At 43.2% G+C, this 23972-nt stretch overlaps 1 protein-coding gene across 5 annotated transcripts in view; it reads right to left on the minus strand.

Moving 5' to 3' along the window:
• The window catches only part of PDZD2 (PDZ domain containing 2), a 325800-nt gene that overhangs the window by 28584 nt on the left and 273244 nt on the right, over positions 1 to 23972 (minus strand). For 4 of the 5 annotated variants that reach the window (XM_090037894.1, XM_090037897.1, XM_090037896.1 and 1 more), the window contains 9 exons: positions 21429 to 21548; positions 15034 to 15148; positions 12904 to 12977; positions 12505 to 12730; positions 10488 to 10605; positions 7133 to 7265; positions 4070 to 4151; positions 2694 to 2797; positions 425 to 596 (listed from right to left, as the gene is read on the minus strand). In XM_090037894.1, the coding sequence (XP_089894020.1) occupies positions 425 to 596; positions 2694 to 2797; positions 4070 to 4151; positions 7133 to 7265; positions 10488 to 10605; positions 12505 to 12730; positions 12904 to 12977; positions 15034 to 15148; positions 21429 to 21548 (1144 nt within the window). The remainder of the gene's footprint in view (positions 1 to 424; positions 597 to 2693; positions 2798 to 4069; positions 4152 to 7132; positions 7266 to 10487; positions 10606 to 12504; positions 12731 to 12903; positions 12978 to 15033; positions 15149 to 21428; positions 21549 to 23972) is intronic. The other variant, XM_090037895.1, reaches the window with a different exon arrangement.

Consider the following 23972-nt stretch of genomic DNA (forward strand, 5'->3'; position numbering starts at 1 on the left):
GTAACAAGGTTGTTTCAGCCAAGTGCTACAAGAGACCAAGGCATAGGTGCTGATGCAAAACCAAAGTTGCACATATCAGAGATATTTAAGAGTGATTATATAGAAATACAGCAAGCAGATAATCATTACTGGTATGATCAACTTACACTGATGTCAACTTATACCTGGTCTGCCAAGGCTGTAATATAAATCTGATCGCATGTAGTCAGAGATGCAATCCAGGCAAACTTTCCTGGAAACTTATGGTATGTGCACTGCTTTTAAATTACTTCGTTCATCTTTTGTAGCATCAAATTATAAATGTTGGCTGACATTTCTGTGCAGTCCAATTATCAGAATGCTGCAACTTAGTAAAGCAAACCAGAATGCAAGCAGCAACTATCCCATAAGTATCTTGTCATTTTCTTAGATTGCTCTTGCTTACTTAGATTGCTGGGAGGAAGAGAGCTGTCATCCAGAGAGCTGCTTCCACTCTTCTGACGGAGCTGCTCTTCATCACTGGAGCCAGTTATTACAGCGTCAGAAAATGACAGCTGGCTTGGGCCATCTTGTGAGAAGTACTGAGAAAGCTCCGTTTCAGAACTGACAGATCCCTGCTGAAAATAAAACAAACCCAACTGGCGACTGGTGGTCACTTATTTGTAAAGCAACTTCTGGGTCTACCCTACAACCACCTCTAAGGCCTAGTCTATGCTACAAACTTGCTGGCAAAACTGGAGTTCTGTGGCAGAAGAATCCCCTCCTTTCTGCCAGCAAAGCTAGCCCACCTCTGCCCAATGGAGTAAGGTTGCTGCTTCCATCCATGCAGATGCTTCTGTGCCTTCCTCTGGCTGCCACAGCCCCTTTGGCAGGGTCCACTTTATACTGCAGTGGCATACCTGTGGCAGTGGAGCCACCAGAAGCAGCACGGATGTGTGTGCGCTCTACTGGCTTGATGCTGGTAGCTGCAAGGAAAGTGTCAACAAGGCCTTGGCCTCATGACTAAAGTAAGGAGTAACATCCCAAGTCTACAAATAAGGGAAGAGAAAAACAATAAAGGTCCATGTTGTCACACTCGAGTGGCTGACGTTTGACACTCAAGTCCATGTTTAGGCACCTAAATAAAAATGCCCATGTTTTCTGCACACTCAATTTGTTCAGGGAGTATTCAACATGGGCATTTGGGAATAAAAATCAGGTACATAAGCATCCACCTTTGCAATCCCCTTGAGAGGCTGCACTTAAAAGTGCTCCTTCTCTGCTTCTGAATATATCTCCTTATGGAGATTCCAACTTGCTCCACTACTATAACAGTATACAGAAACCAATCAGTTGTCTATTAGTAAGTCCAGTGACCCAAGGATTGCAGCCAGACTCCCCATTTTTAGTCTCTTCATCAACATGAGCTCAACCCCAAGCAGAGCTCAGTTGTAACAATACTCAATTACATTACAGCATTTAGTAAAAAAAAAAAAAAAAAAAAAAAAAAAATCAGATTGTGACACAAGTGACATGTGAAAAGCAGTCTTTTATGCCATCCACACTACAGAAGGCGTCTGCAGTGTAGACCAGGGCTGTCCAACTGGTAGCCTATGGGCTGCATGCAACCCCAAAGGGGTTAAATTGTAGTCCTACCCATCCCACCAGTCCCTTCATTGCATGGGCTGCAGCAGCGGGTGGGGTATGCCTTCCTGTCTATGCAGGGGCTCGGACTCGATGATCTATTGAGGTCCCTTCTGACCCTAACTTCTGTGAATCTATGAATCCTTTTCTGCCTCTGTGCTGATGAGAAGAAAGTTCCCCAGCCTGTAGGTATGCTGCTGGTTCTTTCTCCCTAGGTGCAGTACCCTGCACTTGTCCGTATTGAAACCCATCCTGTTCTCATCCACCAACCCCTGTAACCTGTCTAAATCCAATTGCAGCCTGTTCCTCCCTTCTACTATGCCCACCTCTTCCCATATCTTAATGTCATCCACGAGTTTGAACAAGGTGCTTTTCACCCCCTTGTCCAAGTCCCTGATGAAGATGTTGAACAGTGTAGGCCTGAAGACCAAGGACTGAGCCCTGGGGGACCCCCTTCCCACATCCCTCCAGGTCGAAAATGACCCATCCACCACCACTCTCTGGGTGCGGCCCTCCAGCCAATTGGCGACCCATTTGGCTGTGTAGGTATCAACACCACAATCTCCTAATTTTTTAACGAGAATGGGGTGAGAGACAGTGTCAAAGGCCTTCCTAAAGTCCAGAAAGACTACGTCCACTGCATCCGAGGATTTTGTGACCCAATCACAGAAGGCCACCAGGTTCATCTGACAGGACCTGCCTCTAACGAACCCAGACTGGTTGCCCCTAAGCAAACACTCCACTGCTGGCCCCTCACAGATGTGCTCCTGGATAATTTTCTCAAAGAGCCTCCCCACGACCAAGGTAAGACTAACAGGCCTCTAATTTCCTGGGTCAGACAAGTTTTCAAATGCAAAGCATTCCAGCTGTTTCAATTAAATGGTCAACCAAAAAAATCCTTGCCTCTCTCAGTTCCTGGACCATCGTGGCTATAGCATCATTAACACTGCCATTATGGCTTAACAAAGAGAATCCTTTAGCAACATGTGTGCAACAGGGAAGAAGCACAATTCCCTTGTTCCCAGCAATCTGATTCTTGGGTAAGGTTAAGCCTAAAAGCAGCATTATTTGTTGCATTTTGATCATTTTACCCGACTTGCTGGCTCCAGGAAGCGTTTCATTGTCCAGCTGAGAGGTGACGAGGGCTCTCCTTGTCTGGCCTTCATGCTAGGGGATGGACTTTTTTGCACAGACCCTGTTAAACAGGATTTAGTTTAATTCTTAAAAAATAAAGCTCTGGAGTGTATTATGTAAGCAAGTTTAATACGCCTGTCTATTTAGGTGTTATACTTATCACCCTATTGTCTGAGTCACTTACGACATTTCAAAACAGTTTATTCAGCAAAACAGCTATGCAATATACCTGCAGTTTCTCTCCATCCCCCCCAGATATGCTGTTACACTAAGCTTGGGAGCTAGATCCAGCACTTTATCATAAAGCAGGGGTTCTCAAAATGAGAGTCATGATCCTCTGGGGGGTCACGAGCAACTTAAAAGGGGGCTGCAAACTTCCCAGGGGGTACATGCGGTGGCACGTGGAAGTGGTACATAGTAGCAATGCAGAGTGGTGGATAGCAGCAGTGGCTGCCATGTGCAAGCTCCCCAGCCCCCACCGCCACCATCCAGCACTTGGGGTCAAGGTATCACAAAGTTTAAGAACCCCTGTCATAAAGGATAATGTCTTAACTGACATCATACACACATAGCGGAGAGTTGAGAGAAAGAACGGAGGAAATGAATGTAAATCCTCTAACCTGATTAAAAACCTCAGCACAATTGGCTATGGAGGGCAGAAGCCACAGGCAAAGGTCTATTACCAAATAACTTGGACTCTAGTCAGAGAACATGTTTTGGCATAAATAAGGGTTGATTGAAAACTGAACATTTCTGTCTTGAAATTAATTGGCCATTCTGTCAATCCCAGTGGAAAGGGAAACAATCTCTTGGCTTTCCATTAAGCAGTGATGTGATTAGAGTTAATATATTTCCTTACAAATTCACTTTCAACTGGCAGATTTGACAAACTGCTCATGTCAAGGTTTGAATCCACCCTGGATTCAATTGTGCCCAGCTGATAGGCAAAACTGACAATTTGTCAGCAGCCCATCTAAGTTATCTCTCCTCTTTAACAAGGAAACCCATGCTGGCTATGTGTCCTCAAATACAATGATCTGCCCCATTCCCCTCAGATCAGATGGAGTAGTAACTTTCTGGCACTCTGCTGTTCAGATGAGGGGTGCCCTAGAAAAATGTAACACAGACGCACAGTACTAAGGATGTGGGCTGGACAGCAGCTACTCTTGAAACAAAGAATTTAAATAAACATTGTAGAATAGAAATTTTGTCAGTGAGACTAAAATAGCAATGAATGCCAGGATCCCAACAGCATGCCAGATAAATGTTGACATATATGAAAAAAATTATGAATAAATTTATTTGCTGCAACAAAGAAAAAAATTGCCCCTACCCATGACAGGAGAGGAACTGGCATCCTTGCTGTCACGCAGAGTGGTACGGGCTATTGCTTCATCCATCTCCTGTTCAGAAACCTAATTATTAATAGAAAACAGATACTGTGAGTCTACTGTGGGACAAAGTTGCTAAACACGGATCACCACAAATTCATTATTCATTCAAGACAAACTGTTATTTTAGAGGCCTCAGCACAGGAGTCAAGAGCTTCTAAGTGCTAGTCCTGGCTTGATTCAGATTCCTCCCTGTGGGATACTGAGCTGGGGTATTGAGAGGTTTCAGGAAAATGGGACCCGCCAAAGTATCACACCAAATACCTGAATATTAAATATAAACAATGCACCAGACTTGCATAAACAAAGCAAACTCATGATCATGCTATTATTTTCATCTAATTAATAATATATCATAACTTCTTGAGCCATGTGTATAAAAATATTATGTTTAAATATTCATAGCAGTCCTTTTTTCCAAAAATATTCCATGAATAAAAAGACGATCAGCTAAAAAAATAAAATACTGAAATACTAGATGAAATACTAGCTAAGTTCTTCTTTCACTTCCTCCCTTCTTTACTAAAATGATCAGTCATTGTCAACTAATTTTTCCCATATAAAATAAACTGCAGTGATATGTGGTATTTAAAATGCAGAAATTATCCCTGAATTACTGCAACACACCCACTGTTGGTTATTATTCAGAAAATTTCCCTATGATCTTAGAACAGGAACTGCTGGAGTTCAAACGTACATAACTCCAAAGGTCTGTTTTCAGATACATCCAATGTGATTTTAATATGGTCCACTTTACACAAATTAAAACTCGGCACAAAGACAGGTCAGAAATCTGAAAGTCTTTGAACGAAGAGGATTTGAATGATCCCTAGGCAAACTCAGCAGTTTAAACATAGTATGAATGCCACATTCACTCAGAATAACAGAGGAAAGAAAATCTTTGTGGTATTTCTCTTGGAAATGCATGAAAATACTGAAGCACGTATATCAGGAACAAAATGCTCTGTATACCTTTTGTGTGATGAAGTGAAGGGTTATGTAAAAAAAGCATGAAACAACATGAACCTGAACAAAAATATCTGTTTCCACTTTGTGAGATGGCATTGCAGCTGAGGAACATACAGCAAGAACTTCACCCTGCTGCCCTTGTGTTATCTTGTGTAAAGGGGCTGCACAGACAGAGGCTTTAAAAGTCCCGGCTTAAGCTATGTCAAGCCAGATTCCCCAGTGTAGCAGCTGCAGAAAACTGCCAACAGCTGCCCTTCGAGGGTCCTCTTCCAAGCCTTGATGTATGTGATGTATTATGGGTGGGCTGGAGATGAGATGCAACAGAGCTGTAATACTATAGAGATTATGGGCAATTTCAGCCAGGGATAGGGGTAATTTAGGCTGACCCCCAGAGCTTATGCTGCATGTCATGAAGTAGCCTAGAATTAAGTGTGTGCAAACATGGCTAGAGATGCCAGAATCACCAGCTGCCACCTTCAGGAAAATAACATCGTAATGCTACCTTGATTAAAGTCTTTACGTACTGGGCAGGCAAGTCATGCAAGGTGTTTTTTTGAACAAGGAAGAGAAAAAACAAAATCCAAATGTTCAGCAAGATTGGGCAGTTTCTGGTTTTATCCCTGTTTAGATCAGGGTTCCCAAACAGAATCCATAGAAAATTCCATTTTTAACTATAGTCTGTGGACTGGGTATAAATTTACAGTACAGATAAGCCTCCTATGCATAGCAGGTTCCCATTATGTAAGGCACTGTTCAAACACAGGACAGACCGCCTGTGATTCAAAGAGCTTTCCATCTCCTGCTTTCTCATCTAGCCATCTTTGCCTTCTTTTCAATGTGTTTCCCAACCTGCTCCCCTCATGGAATAATCACTTCCAGCCTTCCCCAACATCAAGTAATCAGAAAACTTGAAGAGTTATCACTAGGTGATTTGAGTAAATAGTGAAACAGAGGGAAGAGTTCGTACTCCTTGGGGCTATTGTTTCAGACTATCTAAATTATGTTTACAAATGGCTTAACAGTGCAACCAATAAATGATAATTCCACTTGGCATAATATAAAGACTTATTGGGCACATCTACAGGAGGCTCTTAATGTGCAGACGACTAATTCTACTGTGCATTAGCATGGCAGGCAAAACCCATGTTAATGCGCAGTAGAGTTAATCTAATGTGCATTAATATCACTAAAAAATCATTCATTTGCTCTACTGTGCAGTAGTGCCAATTACAGCTGTAATGACAGGTACTAAACTTAATGAGCCATAATTATGGCACATTACTGAATGTGTAAAAACGCCTATTCTTAAGTTCTGCTGACCTCAGATTTTCGGCAGGGTTCCAACTCCCTGTCTCTTACTCTAACCAAGATGCATTGCTGCCACCTCCTCCTAAGATCCACAACCCTGAGTGATGGTATCAAATGTTGGTGGGAAGGCTCCTGCAATTTGGCTATCATCTATATATCTGAGTTGCCAGAAAATAACTAGTATTTCTAGAAGCTTCATTACAAAATGCATATCACCTTCAGGATAGGAAGTCAAAATTACTCTGGTCAAGAGGATCTCTTAGAATTAGGAGTATTTGTGCTTCTTTAACAGGCTTCCATAAGTATTTAGAAACTCATAAGTCAGAGCTTTATCATTCCCCTAACAAATCTTTTCCCAATTAGTTCAGGAAGACTTAATATGCCCATGAGTGTCTTACAATGGTAAAACAAAACAAGTTACTCATTCATTTGGATCGGATGAAGGACTTTTAAAAAAATCTTGTCACCAAAAAAAAAAAAAAAAAATGCAGCTAATCCCATTAAGGCAACAGTTGTCATTTAGTGACAAAGAAGCAGGAAAGGTTTAACAGAGCTATAGATTCATTCGTTCCAAGATGGGAAATGACCTTTACAATCATTTAGCATGACTGCCTACATCACACAGGCCATAGAAATATCCTCTATTGACTGGATCTCAAATATTGACACTCAAATGATAGTAAAAGGCTGAAAAGAACATACACATATTCAAGCATTTTTTTCCTCACCTTTGGGTTGGGATGCCGGCTAATGATAAGGCTAACTGGACCTGGACCACATTCACTCAAAATGGCGTAGGCTTCACTTAATGCTGCATGGCGTAGACTCACTGAATCTGCCTCTAGAATCTGGTCGCCGCGACTGGAGAAACAAACCTCAGCCAGTTAAGCACATCTGCCTCACATAAAACGTTTGTGCTGTTGACTAGTGGCCAAACTTTTCAAAGATATAAATATTTGGAAAGGATTTGGTAGGCAAAAAAAACCCAAACCCAGTCCTGCTCTTATTCCCATTGATGTGAATGGTGACACTCCCACTGACTTCAGTGGAAGCTGGAGCAGGGTCCAATATTCCACTTTGTGCTGTCAGTGTTAGACACTGTATTAAATCAATGCACAAAACTGGCTGCTCCCTGATTAGAGTGAAAGTGAGTGTTTGACTCCAGTTGTATGTACTGATGTTTGCGAAGCATAGAAGGAAAAAATTACATGCAGATGGATTACTTCTTACTACCATCTTGAATTACTTACTGTGCAACCCTTTTAACAGAGATTTTTTGGAAGCTCATGGCTTAGATAGGAGATCAAGAAATTGTTTCAGATTTTAACTAAAGAAAAATTGAGTGAGATGTAACTATTTTTACTTCAAATTAAGTTACAGTAACGAGCATGATCAAACAAAGCCTCTGAGATAGGACTGTAAATTGTTCATTTCAGTCCCTTCACTCTTGCTATTCTTGGTCTACAGACGTCTGGAACCATTAAAAAAAGGATCATCATCTAGGGATATCATTAAATCATTTTCCATGATTATTAAAACATTTTTATTTTGGATTTTCATACAATCCACCTATTTTTCTTTATTTTTTGAGTTGCTGTGGTAATTAGATGAAACGTAGCTAATGCCAAAACACAACTAAAATGGCAATTACAGGTAAGGACAGTTCAATAGTCTGTAATCTGTTTAGGGTTCTATAAACTGAATGGTATTTGAGAGTTGTGTAATTATTTTGCTACTTTAGAGGACAAAAATGAGGTTTGGATTACTATGTAAATCAAAAGCATAAGTATTTAAGAAGAGGCAATCATATAACAATTAGAAACTGGAAAAACTGGTACCATTTACAGACATATGCACATATTTTTGAGGGGGTTCAGATATAAAAGATCTGGATCCAAACCTCTGGTATTGTGAAGCTAAAATCTGACTAATGAGGTTTTCTAAAGCCAATATCAAAACCACTCTCCCAGTTTTACTATATGGAATCAGAAACTGCTGATGCGACAGAGCAACAACCCAGAATGCAAGCGGGAATGGTAGGAAACATGGCTGGATATCATCCCTTACCCTAATAATTTGTTCAGAATGTTACAGAGACACAACTACTGGAGAGTTTAAAACAGCTGCAAAGGTAAAGAAGCTAATATTAAAATGCATTCTTCTACAGAAAAATATTTCTTTTTAGTAGTACTTTTGGGCATCTTTGCAGGGTTGCAGTCAGAACACAGACCCCACCTCCTCCTCCTGAGACCAAGTCACTATTTCAAGGACTTCCTAATAGGTTAAATCAGCACTGATGTTCTATATGCATGGAGTACAGAGACTGAAGTAGGGAAATCCCTCTTTCATTTATTGGCCTAGGGCCACTAAGCAAGAACACTGTGGCATGGCTTTTCTGTACTGGCAGCATGCGGGCTCCTGGCACATGTTACGTTTAAGATGCGATTAACCAGTCAATCCCATCTTAAGTTGTTACATGGCCACACGTTAATGCAATTAATGATGTGATAAAACAAGAAATAAGCTATGAAGTTATTAAGCAAAAAGGTGGTGGACTCCTATCATGCTGTTAATTGAATGTGAAACCAGGTGGGCAGTGTACTGGGGCAATAGGATCCATGTAGTTCTCCCCCTATTTCAGGCTTCTGGAATGACCTACATGGAGCCAAAGCCAGCACTGAAAACTTCTCCGCAGCATGTCATTATGTGTAGGCATCTTTCTATGGGCTGGTCACGCCCATGGAACTGCTAATGCAGGGATGTAGAAGAGGGCTTTGCTGGGAATTTCACCCAATTGCTCCTAAACCAAGTACAGGAACCTGGAGTGGAACATAAAATAATTTCTAGTCCAAAGTAAAGTACAATGTAAATCAGTATGAATTATTCCTTGATAAGAACCTATAAGCAATAAAATAACTGACATGTTGTCAGCCTGCTATATCAAGTAGTCAGCAAAAGGACAAAGGTCTACCTGAGAATGACAGTCCTTTGGGCTAGCACTGTAAGGCACTTGAGTGTCTGTAGCTGGCAGCACACAAGACAGTGATGTGGACAGCATCATATCTAGCCACCTTAGACTCCTCAGCCTCTATGAGCCAGATACCTATTTGCAGATGGATTGGTGGGAGCAGGCTTTGGCAGAAAGACAGAGCAATGGCCAGATTCATGCTTCTGGGACACAGCAAGAAACCTTGACTATTCTGCCCCCACAACCCTTCAAGTGGCTGTGCTACCAGAAATGTACCAAGAAGGGAAGGTCAGAAACAAAATACTGTCCAAAATCCCTGCTGCTCTTTCAATTACGTTTCAAGTGACTACATTTTAATCAAAGCTATGCAAGTTTACTCCTAGTTCACTAATCCCTGGGTGCAGATTTGACACATGGTATTAACTTGGCTTTCCTATTGCTTCCAAGCTTGATATAATGTACTGTTCCAATTATATCTATTTCTTGCTTCCAAAGAACCACAGAAATCATACTCCCTTTGCTTAGACAGAGAGTCAAGTGTAATAAGTCTTGACTTCTGCACTTGCAGTACTTTTGGGCATGCAGTTAAAATATCAGATCAGAACTTTATTCACTGCAGCTTCTATTTTAGCTTTAGTGTCTTTTAAATCTTTGGGTCCTTGTCCTGATTATTTGTTCTCCTGTAGAATTTTCTAAGTGTGACAACAGTTCAAGTCTTTATCTGCAGTTATCATCTTATATTTAGGGAAAAAAGCTAGTTTTTCCTAAAACTGAATGTAAAACGGGGAGCTGACTTCTAACTGGCATAACATGAGTCATCTATTCTATTCAGCTGTTTCTTGTCTGGAAACTTAAAAATGGCATTCCCTGAGAATTGTGCCACTGCTTATATCACATACATGAGCATGAAATCTTCAGTTATTTTTAAATACTTCTTCGTAATTTCTTTAACTTATACTGTCTCATTACTTTTCTGTAATCATCTAAGCCATGGATTAAAAAAAAAAATAAAGCACTGCAGTAAATAAGTACTGACCCCATTGCTGAAAATGAGTTCTTAAGCAGGAGTCTATATGATGCTGTAAGACTGAGCCAGCTTTCAGTTCATAACTAACCTTAATCTACCATCCATCTTAGCCACTGATCCTGGGGCCAGGCTGTGAATGTAGATCCCTGGAGAACTATTTTCCAGTGTGAGACAACAGGCACCAATGCCTAACCCAACCCCTGGCTCTGTGAAAAACAAAAGTACAAAGAAGAAAAATGGTTTAATCCCTTTGATTGTAATCACACAGGACACACAAGTGTTTATGTTCTCAAACTGCATTTACAGCCAGGAATCATGCATTGTTTCAGAGGCAGCCTTTGGGGTGGTCATTCAGGAAGCCAAAACCATGGTGGAAATTAGAGTTGAAAACATTTAACCTTGACTGCTCTGCAAGAGCGGTGATTGCAAAGACCAACTTCAGCCTCACACAGGACTACAGACACTCTGCCCGACTGACATCACTTCAGGCATGTAGTGCTTTAAGCTGTATCTGTACAATACCTCTCAGAAACATATTATGGCATCCATTCAGTGCCCACATACAAGTATACAGCATATAATTGAAATGGAGTGTCTAAAAAGATTCCATGATATTTAAGCAAGAAAATAGCTCATTCAAACCCTTCTTTTCTCTCATCTATTACTATTTGATTAGATTCTGTTATCCAGTTTAAACACCTGCACAGGGTCTGTCATAGGACAGAGCTAAAGAAAGCAAGGGGATGGGGTACAGGGGGGAATGAGGTCTGACGAATGTATTACCTTCCTCATCCATTTTCATTTTTGCCTCTCACTATACTACAGCAGTTGAGTCTTAACAGAAGCAGAAATTAATGGCTCCCTCATGAAAAACCTGTTCTTCAACTTTCTATCCAGGCTCTGGGCTTTCACACAAACTGAAAACTTTCTGAAATGCATTCATCACTTTTCTTATATGCTGCAATGAACAGTCATTACATGCTATGCTCTGAAACCAGGAAAATACTCTGCATGAACTCAAATAGATCCTCTGAATACACTGCTTGACTTAAGTGTAGCAAAAGTATATGACACAAATGTGGTCATTTTTTAAAGTCTACTATAAGGGCTAACTACCAAGAAAGCTCCAATAGCACGATTAGTGCCACACCTCTATTGTTCTTGACCCAACCCCCAGTCTCCCAACCCGGGCAACCAAGCATTGCTTCTTCATAACAGTCCCTGATTTATTTTGCTGCTTGAATATCTAAACGAGGAAAGCTTTGCAATTGGATTCCAGGCTATGGTGAGTCACAGGGTGATTTTTCAGTCATTTTTTGTTCGAACTAGAATCATGGGATTAGATTGATATATGAGAATGAACTGGGATGACAGGATTAGCCTATTTACAGAGTTCATAGGAAAGAAACTTCATCCTCATCATAAAACATTAGGAGAGAATGCCAATCTCTGCTGCAACCTCAACCATGTCAGCTGTGGCATAGGATCACAGTAAAGTAGGGCTGAAAGGGATCTCACAAGGTCTTTTAATCTAGCCCTCTGCTCAAAGCAGGACCATCCCTGACTAAATCATTCCAACCAAGTTTCTGTCCAACCCACTCTTGAAAATTTCCAGATGGGATGGAGATGACACAACTTCTCCAGGTGGATTGTTCCAATGCTTGGCCCCCGTCACAAAGTGTTCATTAGTTATAGTGTGGTCTCACCTTTGGGACTCAGGAACAGCCCCTTGTGTAGATCCAGCGTGGCACAGGAAACCAAATGTCTACTGAATAGCTGCAGCTGCCTGAACTAGCTCCTGATGCTAGTTAATCAGGAGGACCTTCTACAGATCTGCTGCACTGACAGCAAGACTACTGAAAGGCTAAAGAGTGGCCATGTATATCCTTTTCAATATTTTCAACTCCTATACATCTGTTTTATCTCTTTATCTTATACTTTGTATTTCAAATATTGTTCCCAACTTTATTGTATTACTTCTGCTTTCACCAAACATGTAAATGAAGGAATTCACTGAAAAACAATTCCTGACGTAGTAGAGAAAAGGACAGCATTTATTTTTTTAGGTAATTTTGATAGGTGAGTCAAAATAGACTTTCTCTAACCTTTGTTGAGAGTCACATCCATGACAATCCTGTCCTTTGGTCCTGGGCCCTTGCGACATGAAGATGAACTGTCTCCATCTTCAGAGCCAGCTACTGGGGTTCCTCCACTAGCACTGGAGCTGGGGGAGCTAGAGCGGCTCAATAAAGTGGGTGTTGCACATGGGGTGAGGCTTGGGCTGCGCAGTCTCGTGCGTACAGTGAGGGTCACAACACCTTTCTTAAGTTGCTAAAGAAACATTAAAGAAGTTTATTGCAAGAGACTGTGCATTTGCTTGATACCTAATGATGAGTCTTTCAGCAAATCATGTGCACAACAAAATTCTGGCAGCAGCAAAAAACAACAGTAGTGTCAAATTGTATTGAGCACTGAGCAACTCTGATTATTCCTAACTTTGTTACCTTAAATGTCTGAATGGCTTCCTGATGGGTCAGCCCTTGTAAGGATTCTCCATTAACTTCTAAGATTTCATCCCCTGGTAATAAAATGCAAAAGTCAAGTCAACGAGTGCACAAAGTATGCAAGTGAAGTAATGCCCTTTATCATTAATGCAATGATGGGCTACCACGTGGGTTTTGATTTTATGAAAAACTTTTTACTATTTTCTATTTATTATCATTTGCTCTAATGCCTCTGTAATTAATACAAGGATATAACATCAAAGCATGGGAATTATTCAACTGCAATTCTTAACCTCATATTTACATTCTAACAGATTTCAATCAAAAACATTATGGATTTTAACTGGAATTAGACTGTTTGCGAGTAGAAGCACCACATTGTGGAGTCAAAAAATGGCAAATAGACTCTTTGCATTATTCCCAAACAATGGGACTTGAAAATCACAACAGGGCAAAATGTTAAGCCATGCCAGAGTCCATTTAGGGAAAGCTAGCTTTATATCCCTGCAGAGAAAGCTAATGCATGCTACTTACTGCTCTGAATATAACAAGAGACAAGTAATCTGTACACACAGAGAAGGCTGAAAAGGAATGACATCCTCATCCCAGCAAACAAGTTCTGCAGCTATAGCTGCCTGCTTACTATTACATGCACTTTCCAAGCTCTGATTAATAATAGCTACAACCAGATATGTTGATCTACTTCATTCTAGGAAGGCAGAGAGCATGATACAGATCTGTCTTCCGCAATATCACACACTCCTACATCTGTGCACAATTAAACAGTACCCAAACATCTGCCAAGTCTTCCTAACTCCCCCTTTCCCTAATCTTAATGATAAACTGAATGTTCAAGTTCTGAATATCCTGTGAATGTCTTGGGTTTGGGGGAAATGTGCTGATTATTTGACTTCCTAGGGTCAGTGCACACCTGCATTGTGTGACCAAACTCCTTTCTGATGGACCTTTCCCCTTCACCCCATTGTCAGCCTTGAGTATAACAAGCAGGAAATGGCAGTAACAGAAAGGAAAGATGTTTCACAAGAATGCCCTTCTTCAGAAAACAGGGTATTTGAAGTGCTGCATAAGGCAACAAATCTAAACCTACAGTCTTCTTTGGGTAACCTTTACCACAGTGCAATTGTCACTGTCTAGCACACACAATGGCACCAACATCTCTTGGATTTTTCGGATGCGTAACTTCCCTCTCTCCCCACCCCCACACAAAATAGCCCTTCCTGTACTCCTTTTCTGACCCAAGGCCATTAAGCCAGGTGTTGAGAGAACTGATATTTCTCTACCAGTACCAATATGCTTCTCAAATGATAACATGGGGCTTCTGGACCTGTCAAACAGGGTTCACACCAGAATGCAGACATTAGGGATGGAAAGAGAAAGGCGCTCTGCACCATTATTCCTCTTTTGTTTGTCCTAAGGAACAGAGCAACCCGGTACAGGTTGAGCTCTCACCACCTTTCTCTTGAACAATTTGGTGGGGGGGGGGGGGCGAAAGTCATAGACTACATACTCTTCTGCTGGCTTCCAGGTACCTACGTGGGATAGACACAGACTCCTCTAATTCAGGGATGTCAAGCTCATCTTGCCTAATGAGCCAGATGAATGAAAAAAGGGCTAGTACACAGGCCAGATCAGAACCATGGAGCTCAGACTCCCTCCCCCTTGCATCACCTATGGCACCTGCTTCAGCCACTCTAAAATCCAGATGTGGCATGTCTCCCAGACCAGCCGCAGGGAGTGCTGCAGATCCCAAAACAACCAGAATGGGCGTCACAAGCAGTGCCTGAGGCAGGCCTGTCATCCAGCACGAATCCTGGCCAGAGTGGGCACTTTATATAACACCTACAGGTACCTCACAAGCAGTGGGGGTCCCAGAGTGGCTGGAGCAGGCACCGTGTTCAGGAATGCCACATGTGCTGCCATTCCCGGAGTGGTTGGAACAGATGCCACGTGCAATGGGCATGCCAAGTCCTGCCTGCAGGGACCATCTGTGTCAATTCAGACCTAGGAGTGTCACTGGGGGCTGGCGCTAACCCATGGGCTGTATGTTTGACACCCTTGCTCTAATGGATTGAGCCAACAGCACGCTATTCACTTAGAGTCTCATTATACCTTCTTTGAGTCTTCCATCAGCAGCAGCTGCCCCATTTGGGAATATAGTCTTCACAAAAATTCCCATGCGGCCACGAGCAGAATCTTGGCCTCCCACAATGCTGAACCCAAGACCCTAATACAAAAGAAGAAAAAATTATACCATTAATAGTATCAGACTGAGTTATCCCTAATCCTACCAAAGCTTTGCAATATAGCAAAGATCCAAGAGGAAACAAAGATGAAAGTCTAATACTGAGGACAAATTAGGCTGCGATTCACTCCTTGCTTGTCTCTCCTGATCTACTTTCACTCTAATATCAACACATGAACTCAGCCTGAAAATAGCAGTAGTAATCACCTTAAAATAAGGGAAAGTAACATTTTATGTTATCATATTACTCTTAGTTTGAGGTTTCATGTTATTCTATTTGCTGCTTGAACCCCTACTGTAAATCTCTAAACTTGATGGCTCATGGAACTCCTTCTCAAGTGACCCATCCACTGGATTAGCTGCAATTCATTCTGCTGGCAGATTTCCTCAGGAAAAAGAGAAGTTTCAAAACATGACATAAGGTCAGAAGTATAATGGTAGGAATGTGGCTATGTTCATGGAAGTGTGTGTTTAATTACTTCAAGAAACAGAATTTCATATTTAAGGAAGTACAGGTAAATGTCTATTACTTTTGTGTGAATATATGAAACTTATATTAATTCCAAAGGGAATTACTCCCATGCATAACTCTTTCAAACCTGAGCCTTCAATGTGATGCTGCGGCTAGTAAAGTGAGCAAAACGCTGGCTTGCATCCATAGATGCTTCTAAAGCAAATCCCAGGACGTCATTCTCCCATTGTACTTGGCCTTGGTGAGGCCGCAGCTGGAGCACTGTATCCAGTTTTGGGCTCCACAATTCAAAAAAAAGATGTGGAGAAGCTTGAGGGAGTGCAGAGGAGAGCCACGTGAATGATCAGAGGTCAGGAAAACAGACTTTATGATGAAAGGCTGAGAGCCATGGGTTCTTCAGCTTGGAAAAGCGCAGGCTCAGGAGCGATCTGGTGGCCACCTATAAGTTTATCAGGGGTGTTCACCAGGATCTGGGGGAACGTCTTGTTCACCAGAGCGCCCCAAGGGATGACCAGATCAAATGGTCACAAACTCTGCCACAACCAACTCAGGCTGGACATAAGGAAGAACTTCTTTACTGTCCGAGCCCCAAGGTTTGGAATAGACTGCTGCCGGAGGTGGTTCAAGCACCCGCTTTGAATGCCTTCAAGACACATTTGGATGTTTATCTTGCTGGGATCCTACGATCCCTGCTGACTTCCTGCCCCTGGGGCAGGGGGCTGGACTCGATGATCCTCTAGAGTCCCTTCCAGCCCAAACATCTATGAATCTATGAATTAGTACTTCATAAAAAATACAGCCAACCAAAATTCTATTCTGCAAGTGGGAAGAAAGTTTTACTTGCCACTTTGCTATGTTGCTAAAGTGAAGTACGTGGTGGGATACCAGTGCTTCTTTCAGGGAACTGTGGGACCTTGGGGTTAAATTCCCACTATTCCACCCTGTAACTTACTGTTTGTTGTGTAGCTTTCAGAAACTCACAGCACCCTCTTGTCCATCCCCTAAATCCACTCTTCTTCACACTACTTTCCTCCACAGCTCATTGTCATAACAGGGCCATTGGACAGATCAAGGAAGGCCTCAGATCTACTTTAAATGCAGGGCAAAAGATTCTTCTGAACTACTGGGATAACAGCTACCCCACAAGAAAACCGTGGAAGAGTGGATTATGCCTACAGTGAATGACAGCTGCCAGGTGCTGCAGACATTTGCTGGCCAGCCGCACAAAGTGAAGTGGTATTCTAGACCAGGGAAACAAGCAGCTAGTGCTGGGATCAGATAGTGATGCAAACTAGGACAATCGCTAGTGGCTGCAAAACATTTGGATGCAAAAGGCTGTGTTGCTGGAGCTGTGTGCTGAACTTTCTCTTGCCCTCCAGCATGGATGTAACAAAATAATAGCTGCTTTGACAATGGAGGAGTGTGGGGTACTTTTGCTTTGGAAGCTTGCAATGTAGCTGTCACCCTCCAGGTGTGCAAAGCCATTCAGTGCATAGCACTGCACAGGACCAGCTCTGGGCAATAGGTTGGAGCCAAGAGGGATTCAATGAACTGAGCTCCCAGATCCCTAGAACAGGGGTGCAATAATAGATGGGACGTATCTTTTGATTCTCCCTCTGCCATTCTTGGCTCATGTAAACTGAAAGGAGTACTTCTCCATGGACTTGCAAGGGTTGGTGGATCACAAGGGCTGTTTCACTGAGATGAACGTAGAGAGGTCACAGAAACACAGGGCTTTTTGAAAAGCTGCAAGCACAGACCTTTTCCCAGGACTGGCATATTTGGTATCACTGTTCTCAAGAATCAGGTCTGTTTCACCTCCCTGACTCAAAGCCAAACGTAAAGCAAGAAAAGCTTGAACTGTTATCTGAGGAGCTGAGAGACCACTGTGGAGCATGTATTTAGGAGATTAGACAACCAGCAGTGATACTTTATGAGTGATTCAGCTGGATGTTGGCGATTCAAATATTCCTCATTATTACTGCACTGAAATACTTGTAAGACCAAGGGAAACTGTTATCAGCAGAGTAGAGGATGGAAATAGAAAGACTGCCTGCTGAGGCCCTAATAATAAGTAGCACTGACACAAGGGCAATTACTGGAGCTTACTGGAGGAGACACTGTCCAGCTAAGGAAGGATTTAAGAGCATATACTGACAGCATACCATGGTCAGACTGTGTATGGCTTTGTTACTCTGAATATACAGCAGATCACTAGGCTAAGAAGTGTTATGAACTTTTATGAATCGGATGTTATCAAGGGGGAGAGGGTTATACCCATCACTTGTCAGACAGAGGAAATAATGCACGGTTTCCACAAAACAGAACTTTATCACACAATAATAATCTATAAGCATCATTTAAAAAAAAAAAATCAAAGACAGAGCAAAGTGCTGAGTGCTCTGAGCTACAGCACATCTCAGTGTCCCTATTCTCAGAGCAGTTCTCCTTTACAGTGCCCTGGGGCCAAGAAGAGATATTGTTGCAGAGCTGGTGCTAGGAAGCCGGGGTGGGACACATGACCCTCTCCCCAGGAAGGAGGATTTCTTCTCCAAATGTAATAGCTATCAGGACAGAGCCCCTCCGACATCCCATAACACCTCGGGTTTGTCATGGGAGAAGCATGTCTTGGTGCCCTTCTTAGTGTCTCTCTTGGTCCGTCCGCCTTTGCTTCAGCACACATACCCTACATGCATCCTTGTTTCATGGGCTCCAGTCTCAGAACTCTGTAGTAGCACCAAGAACATGTTCTCCCATGCATGATTCTTTTTCCTCCTTAGCCTTGTCAATATTTCACCAGGTGTGGAGAAGTGGCCCTCAAGAATATGCCTGCCAGGTTCACTGACAAATAACCAGGCAAGGATTTGGTAGATAAGGGGGTTTAGCAGAGATAACAAATGCTACAGTTCCCTTAAATGTTTCCTGTATAGATCTGCCTAAAAATGCAAATAAAGATCACCCTCCCTACCACTGACTTCAGGGTCATACAAAGACACGGCATAGTACAGTATATGGAAATCCTTTCCAAACACTTCAGCTATGAGGGCTGGGGGGAGGGAGGTTCTGAGTGTAGTGATAGTTAACTACTAACTTTCTTACAGGCACTGCTTATCCTGCCAGACATAATTACTCAGAAGCATGTCAGATGCCCAGAGAAAGAAAACAAGGTCGCCCACGCTGAGTACCCTACTAACCTCTTCATAAAAACAGTACCCTCTGAAACACATTACAGAATGGCAGGTGAAGATGCCTTACCACAGTGAGAGAAACAAGACTGCTTTTATGCATAACATAATCAAACAATATTTGTTTGAAAAATTTCAGAAAAATTGTGCCTGAAGACACAAAGCATGTGCAGGCTATAATAAGCCACGGGTTTGTAAGGGGAGGAGTGTTCTTGTAACTGGCTAGTTCTGAGAGTTGGCACAAGCCAAAATCCCCTCAGCCAGAACCTGTTTTTGCCTTTTCCCTGAATCTAAACACAGCACATTCAATTCTTTTGTATTCTGATTTTTGAACTTAAAATCAAAATGCTGCATTTTGGACCAGAAAACCTGCCTCTAATAAGTTTTCAGCAGGATTTCTGCAAAATCATGCAATTTGAGTGCTTTTTTATTGGATTGATTGCAAGCGTTCTTTTATATTCTGATGCATTTAATTTGAAAGCTCACGTATTAGTTGTCTGCATTCCTTGTCCAGATTTGAATCCATTATTTTAATTTTACTGTTTTTCTTTTGCTTGCAAGTTTCTATTTTGAACCAAAAAGGTTCTACTAGCGCAGGGATGGACAAAATACAGCCTGCTGGCTGCATCCAGCCTGCCAAAGGTTTTTGTCTGGCCTGAAGCTGTCCCTGGGAGTGGAACAGGTGGGCGGGCCTAGGACCACGAGGCAGGATCACAGATCAGTGATATTTTAGGACCAAGGCTTCATCCAGAGCCATGATCCACAGCTGGCATATCCCTGCAACGGGCACTGGCTCTGTGCCGTCATTGCACCAAGATCCTATCCTGAGCCCTGCCTGCCTGTCCCAGTCAACCATCCCACTCCCAGATGCCCGTTCTTCCCCACTCACGGCTCCATCCCAGCCACCCAGCTGAGCACAGAGCACAGCCACTTCAGGAGTTTTGGTAAACTATTCTGGGGGTATGCTGTCCCAGCCCGCAACAGGTCCTCAAAACTCTTTGAATGACCCTCAGGCCCAAATAATTGCCCACCCCCGTACTAGAGCATGTATTTGGAAGTGCTGTTTGGTGTTATGCTGTATTCTGTGTATTTTTTTGTTTGTATTATTTGGTTTTAAAAACAGTTCTAGTACATACTCTTAAAATAAACCAGCCGCTTCTAAAAACAGAATCCCTTCATTCCCTGCCTGTGTATAGTCTGCCACCATTTTGAAACAAGCAATAAAGGGACAAAGAGGGAAGATGAAACATAGACTCAATGAGTCGGATGGGACCTAGACAGATCATCGAGTCCGACCTCCCGCCATGGGCAGAAAGGAGCACTGGGGGTTGGGAGGGGTCATAAAACCCCAGCCAGGTGCCTATCCAGTCTCCTCTTGAAGATTTCCAGGGAAGGTGAGAGCACCACCTCTCTGGGAAGCCTATTCCAGGTTCTGGCCACCCTTACAGTGAAGTAGTTCTTCCTAATATCTAACCTAATGAAATGTCAGGGCCATGAAGAAAGAAGCATTCACTGACTGTAGCACCTCTCCAAGTCCCATTTTGCCTGGGTCTCTCTCAGAATTCAGCTGGCTCAGGTTCTGCTAGATCTCAAAAGATCTCTGGTGGTCTCAGCATCCCTTCATGTCTCTAACATCAAGGAGCTCTTGACAATTATGCAGTTCTGAGATGCCTCCCACACTGTCCCTTATAGGCTGACGCTGGGATTCCCAGTCTGTTGTGGCATCAAGCAGCACATGATAGCAGCAGCAAACTGTTTGTTGAGCTCCTTTGTGCCTTTTGGGTAGGACCTTCAGTTCCTTCCTCTTAGCCTGACACTGGTGCTCATCCCTTTGCAATTCATGCATTGCAATGGAGTAAATATCATCTTCAAGAACATTATAGCTGGACATGTGCTGCCCTTCCTTTCAAGGAAAGCTGGGATTTCTCTTGAACCAGGCAGCTTCACAAGATTCAGCAAGACTCAAACCTGAGAGTGCATGCATGCAAGGCTGTGCTCACAGAAGACAAGTTTTACCTGTGAAATGGTAGTATAGACCATTTTTACACCAGTAGTGCATAGGGGACCAATTTACTGATAGAATCTAAGATACCCCAATAAATTATTCTAAAAAAAACCTTGCATGTATATGCAAATGTGACACTTCACAAAAAGAACAAAAACCTAGATTCTAGTCTTATATCTGACATTTAAACTTGCTATAATTTTAATGCACACAGATTCCAGATAGATATGTGCAATATAATCAGATCTGTTGTTTGTATACAGTAGGTTATTATCCATGCAAACAGGTATACTTTTGCATATTCATTTGCGTAGTTATAACATGTACTTATTAATATCTTATAGTTCTATTGTTTCCACTTTTGTCATAATGTCTAGGCACCGCTTAAGTATTTACATTTGGAAACCTGCCTCTTAGAGGGGATTTTGATTGGCTGCCTTAGACAGTAAAACCACTATACATGAGTTTTACTTAAACATCCATAGTTTGACTTTTACAGGTGTGGAGATTCTATGAGAGCAGAGGGGGGAAGTAACTCAGCACCCCTTGAAAAATAACCTTGCTGTGCTTTGAGAAAATACACTTGTGCAAAATCCTCACCTTCCCTTGTCCTTTCATTAGGACAATGTTGGAAATAATGGAAGGTTGGGTCAGTCTCCATGGAGATTCCACCTGAGCAGCACTCAAAGAGCGGGTAGATTTCTTCACAATATGGTAATCCTAGCAAACATCAGAAAACAGAGGTAATTCATTCTGATTGCAGGATACAGGCAAATAAAGGTACTGGATAGGACAACACTGGTATACCCGGGGGCTGGAACAAAACAAACAAACAAAAATCACTACTGCACATTAAAACAGACTCACAGAGCATGACATCCTGGCCCCACAGCACTCAAGTTGAGTTCTGAAACTGGCTCCACATCATGGATCTATTTAATATCTTCTATCACCCGTTAGTTAAAAATTAAAAAAATAAACCAAGAAAGTCTAACATTTAGTTCCAGGATCTCTTAAAGCTGGACCTCCTGAAGAAATGCAACACTATCAGTAACTAAAACAAACACAAATACTGCTGGTTGAAATGTTCAGACCCCTACAACTACTCTGTAGCCCTGTATGACAGTGGTTTTCCAAGCGTGTCCCATGGAACCGATGTTCCACGACAGGTCTCAGGGTTCTGCATAGGAGACTGTGGACAATGTGCCAGGAGGCAGCGTGCTGCCATGGCTAGGCTGCAACACCTGGCTCCATGCCAGGCTTCGGATAGGGGTAGGGGTTCTGCAGCTGAAGAAATGATATGAAAGGGTTCCATGACTCCAGGAAGTTTGAAAATCACTGGCACAGTACTTGCATCTCCCTCCAGAGGTCAGTCGCAGCAACTGTACCAGGCTCCTACCTCCTCATGTCTAAAGGAGTTCTCCTTGACTTGAGCACTAAGGGTGAAATTTTGTTTCCTTCATGCATCTAAGATTGCAGATTTCTAGCTCCTTAAATGGCATTCTTGGCACTTAAGTGCAGTTAGCAAATCTTACTACCCCTGCACTGTGGATGTGTAGGTGTGCCAGGGTAGACCAAGCATGCCCAGTAGCCTAAAAATTGGCCAGGCAGGTACAGTTACATGAACACATCCATAATAGACATGTACCTACATCTAACTCATGACAACAGCCAGCCAGAAACCTATGCGACTGATAGGTCCTAGACCAGAGCTGGGCAAAATATAGCTCACGGCTGGATTCAGCCCACCAAGCCATTCTATCCAGCCCATGGGGCCCACCAGCGATCGCCCCACTCCATGGGGCTTGTGGGACTCTGCCTCCATGACTCCATGTGCTACTCCCAACTACAGTGTCAGGAGTACCATGTGGAGGCATGGAGCTGGCCCCGCCTTATGGCACAGGACTTCCCATGCATCCTGGCACTCTAACACGCCACTGGGCTGGGCCAGGCTGGCTGCATGCTGTACCCTGCGAGTCCTGGCCACACAGCTGGGAACTACATACTACCGGAGCCAGCCTGGCCCGTCCTGGCCCAGCCTGGCAGAATGTAGCTCTCGGCTGTGTGGCCAAGACCACAGGATGCAGTAGGAGCCAGCTGGGAACTGCGGGCACCGGGCCAGTTTGTGCTGCATATTGTGGTCCCAACCATGCAGCTGGGAACTATGTGCTGCACCTGGGACATGCTGAGTCAGGCTGGCTCTGTGCCATGCCATGTGGGTCCTGGCCTTGAAATCAGGAACCACACAGCACAGCACAGCGCCAGCCCAGCCTGTCCCATCCCCTCCCAGCAGCATGCAGTTCCAGCTGCAAGGCTGGTGCCTGCATGGAGACATAGCCTGGCTTGTCCAAGCTACAGCATGCAGTTCCAAGCTGTATGGCTGGGACCCATGCAGTGCAGCACTCAGGAGCTGAGCTGGACCAGGCTGGCTCTGTGCAGTCCCCAGCCTTGCAGCCAGAGCTGCACTGTGCCAGGTTGGGCAGGGCTGGCCCCACGCTGCGTCATATGAGTCCCAGCCTTGCAACAAGGACAGGATGGGTGGGGCTGACTCCCCACCTCCCACCATACCCCCCAACCCACACCTACACACTCCTACATACCCCCACCCCAACCACATACCTCACATCCACATCCCTCCACACCCCCACTTGCCATACACATACCCCACATACAGATCCCGCCACAGCTTCATACCCATTCTCCAACCACACAGACACCCCTTACCCCCCCACACAATATACAAGAGTAAAAGTATATTGAGCTATTATGCAATTCCCTCTAGATACACTGCAAACACAACTCAGGACAAAAATATTTTTTAAAATAAAATAAGTTACAATAGATATCTGACTTTTTTAGCATACGATTTGTTTTGGTTTCTTTTCCAATTTCAAGATGGCAACCCTGCCCCTTCCCAAAAGGAGCACTTCTGGGGCAAGGGGAGGGACTTCTGGTGGTAAAGGCCAGGGAGCAGGACTTCCAGTCACAAGGTAGCGATCGGGGGCAGGGCAACTGTCCAAGGGTGGGGTTACCCATGCAGCCCTCGACAGCTCAACAAAACTCATTAAGCGGCCCTCCAGCTGAAATAATTGCCCACCCCTGTCTTATACTCTAGAGGACAGCAGCCTTCCCACATTATAGCCC

The sequence above is a fragment of the Crocodylus siamensis genome, chromosome 3 (assembly GCF_052110815.1).
Source record: "Crocodylus siamensis isolate JL-2025a chromosome 3, ASM5211081v1, whole genome shotgun sequence".
In the NCBI taxonomy this organism is placed as follows: domain Eukaryota; kingdom Metazoa; phylum Chordata; order Crocodylia; family Crocodylidae; genus Crocodylus; species Crocodylus siamensis.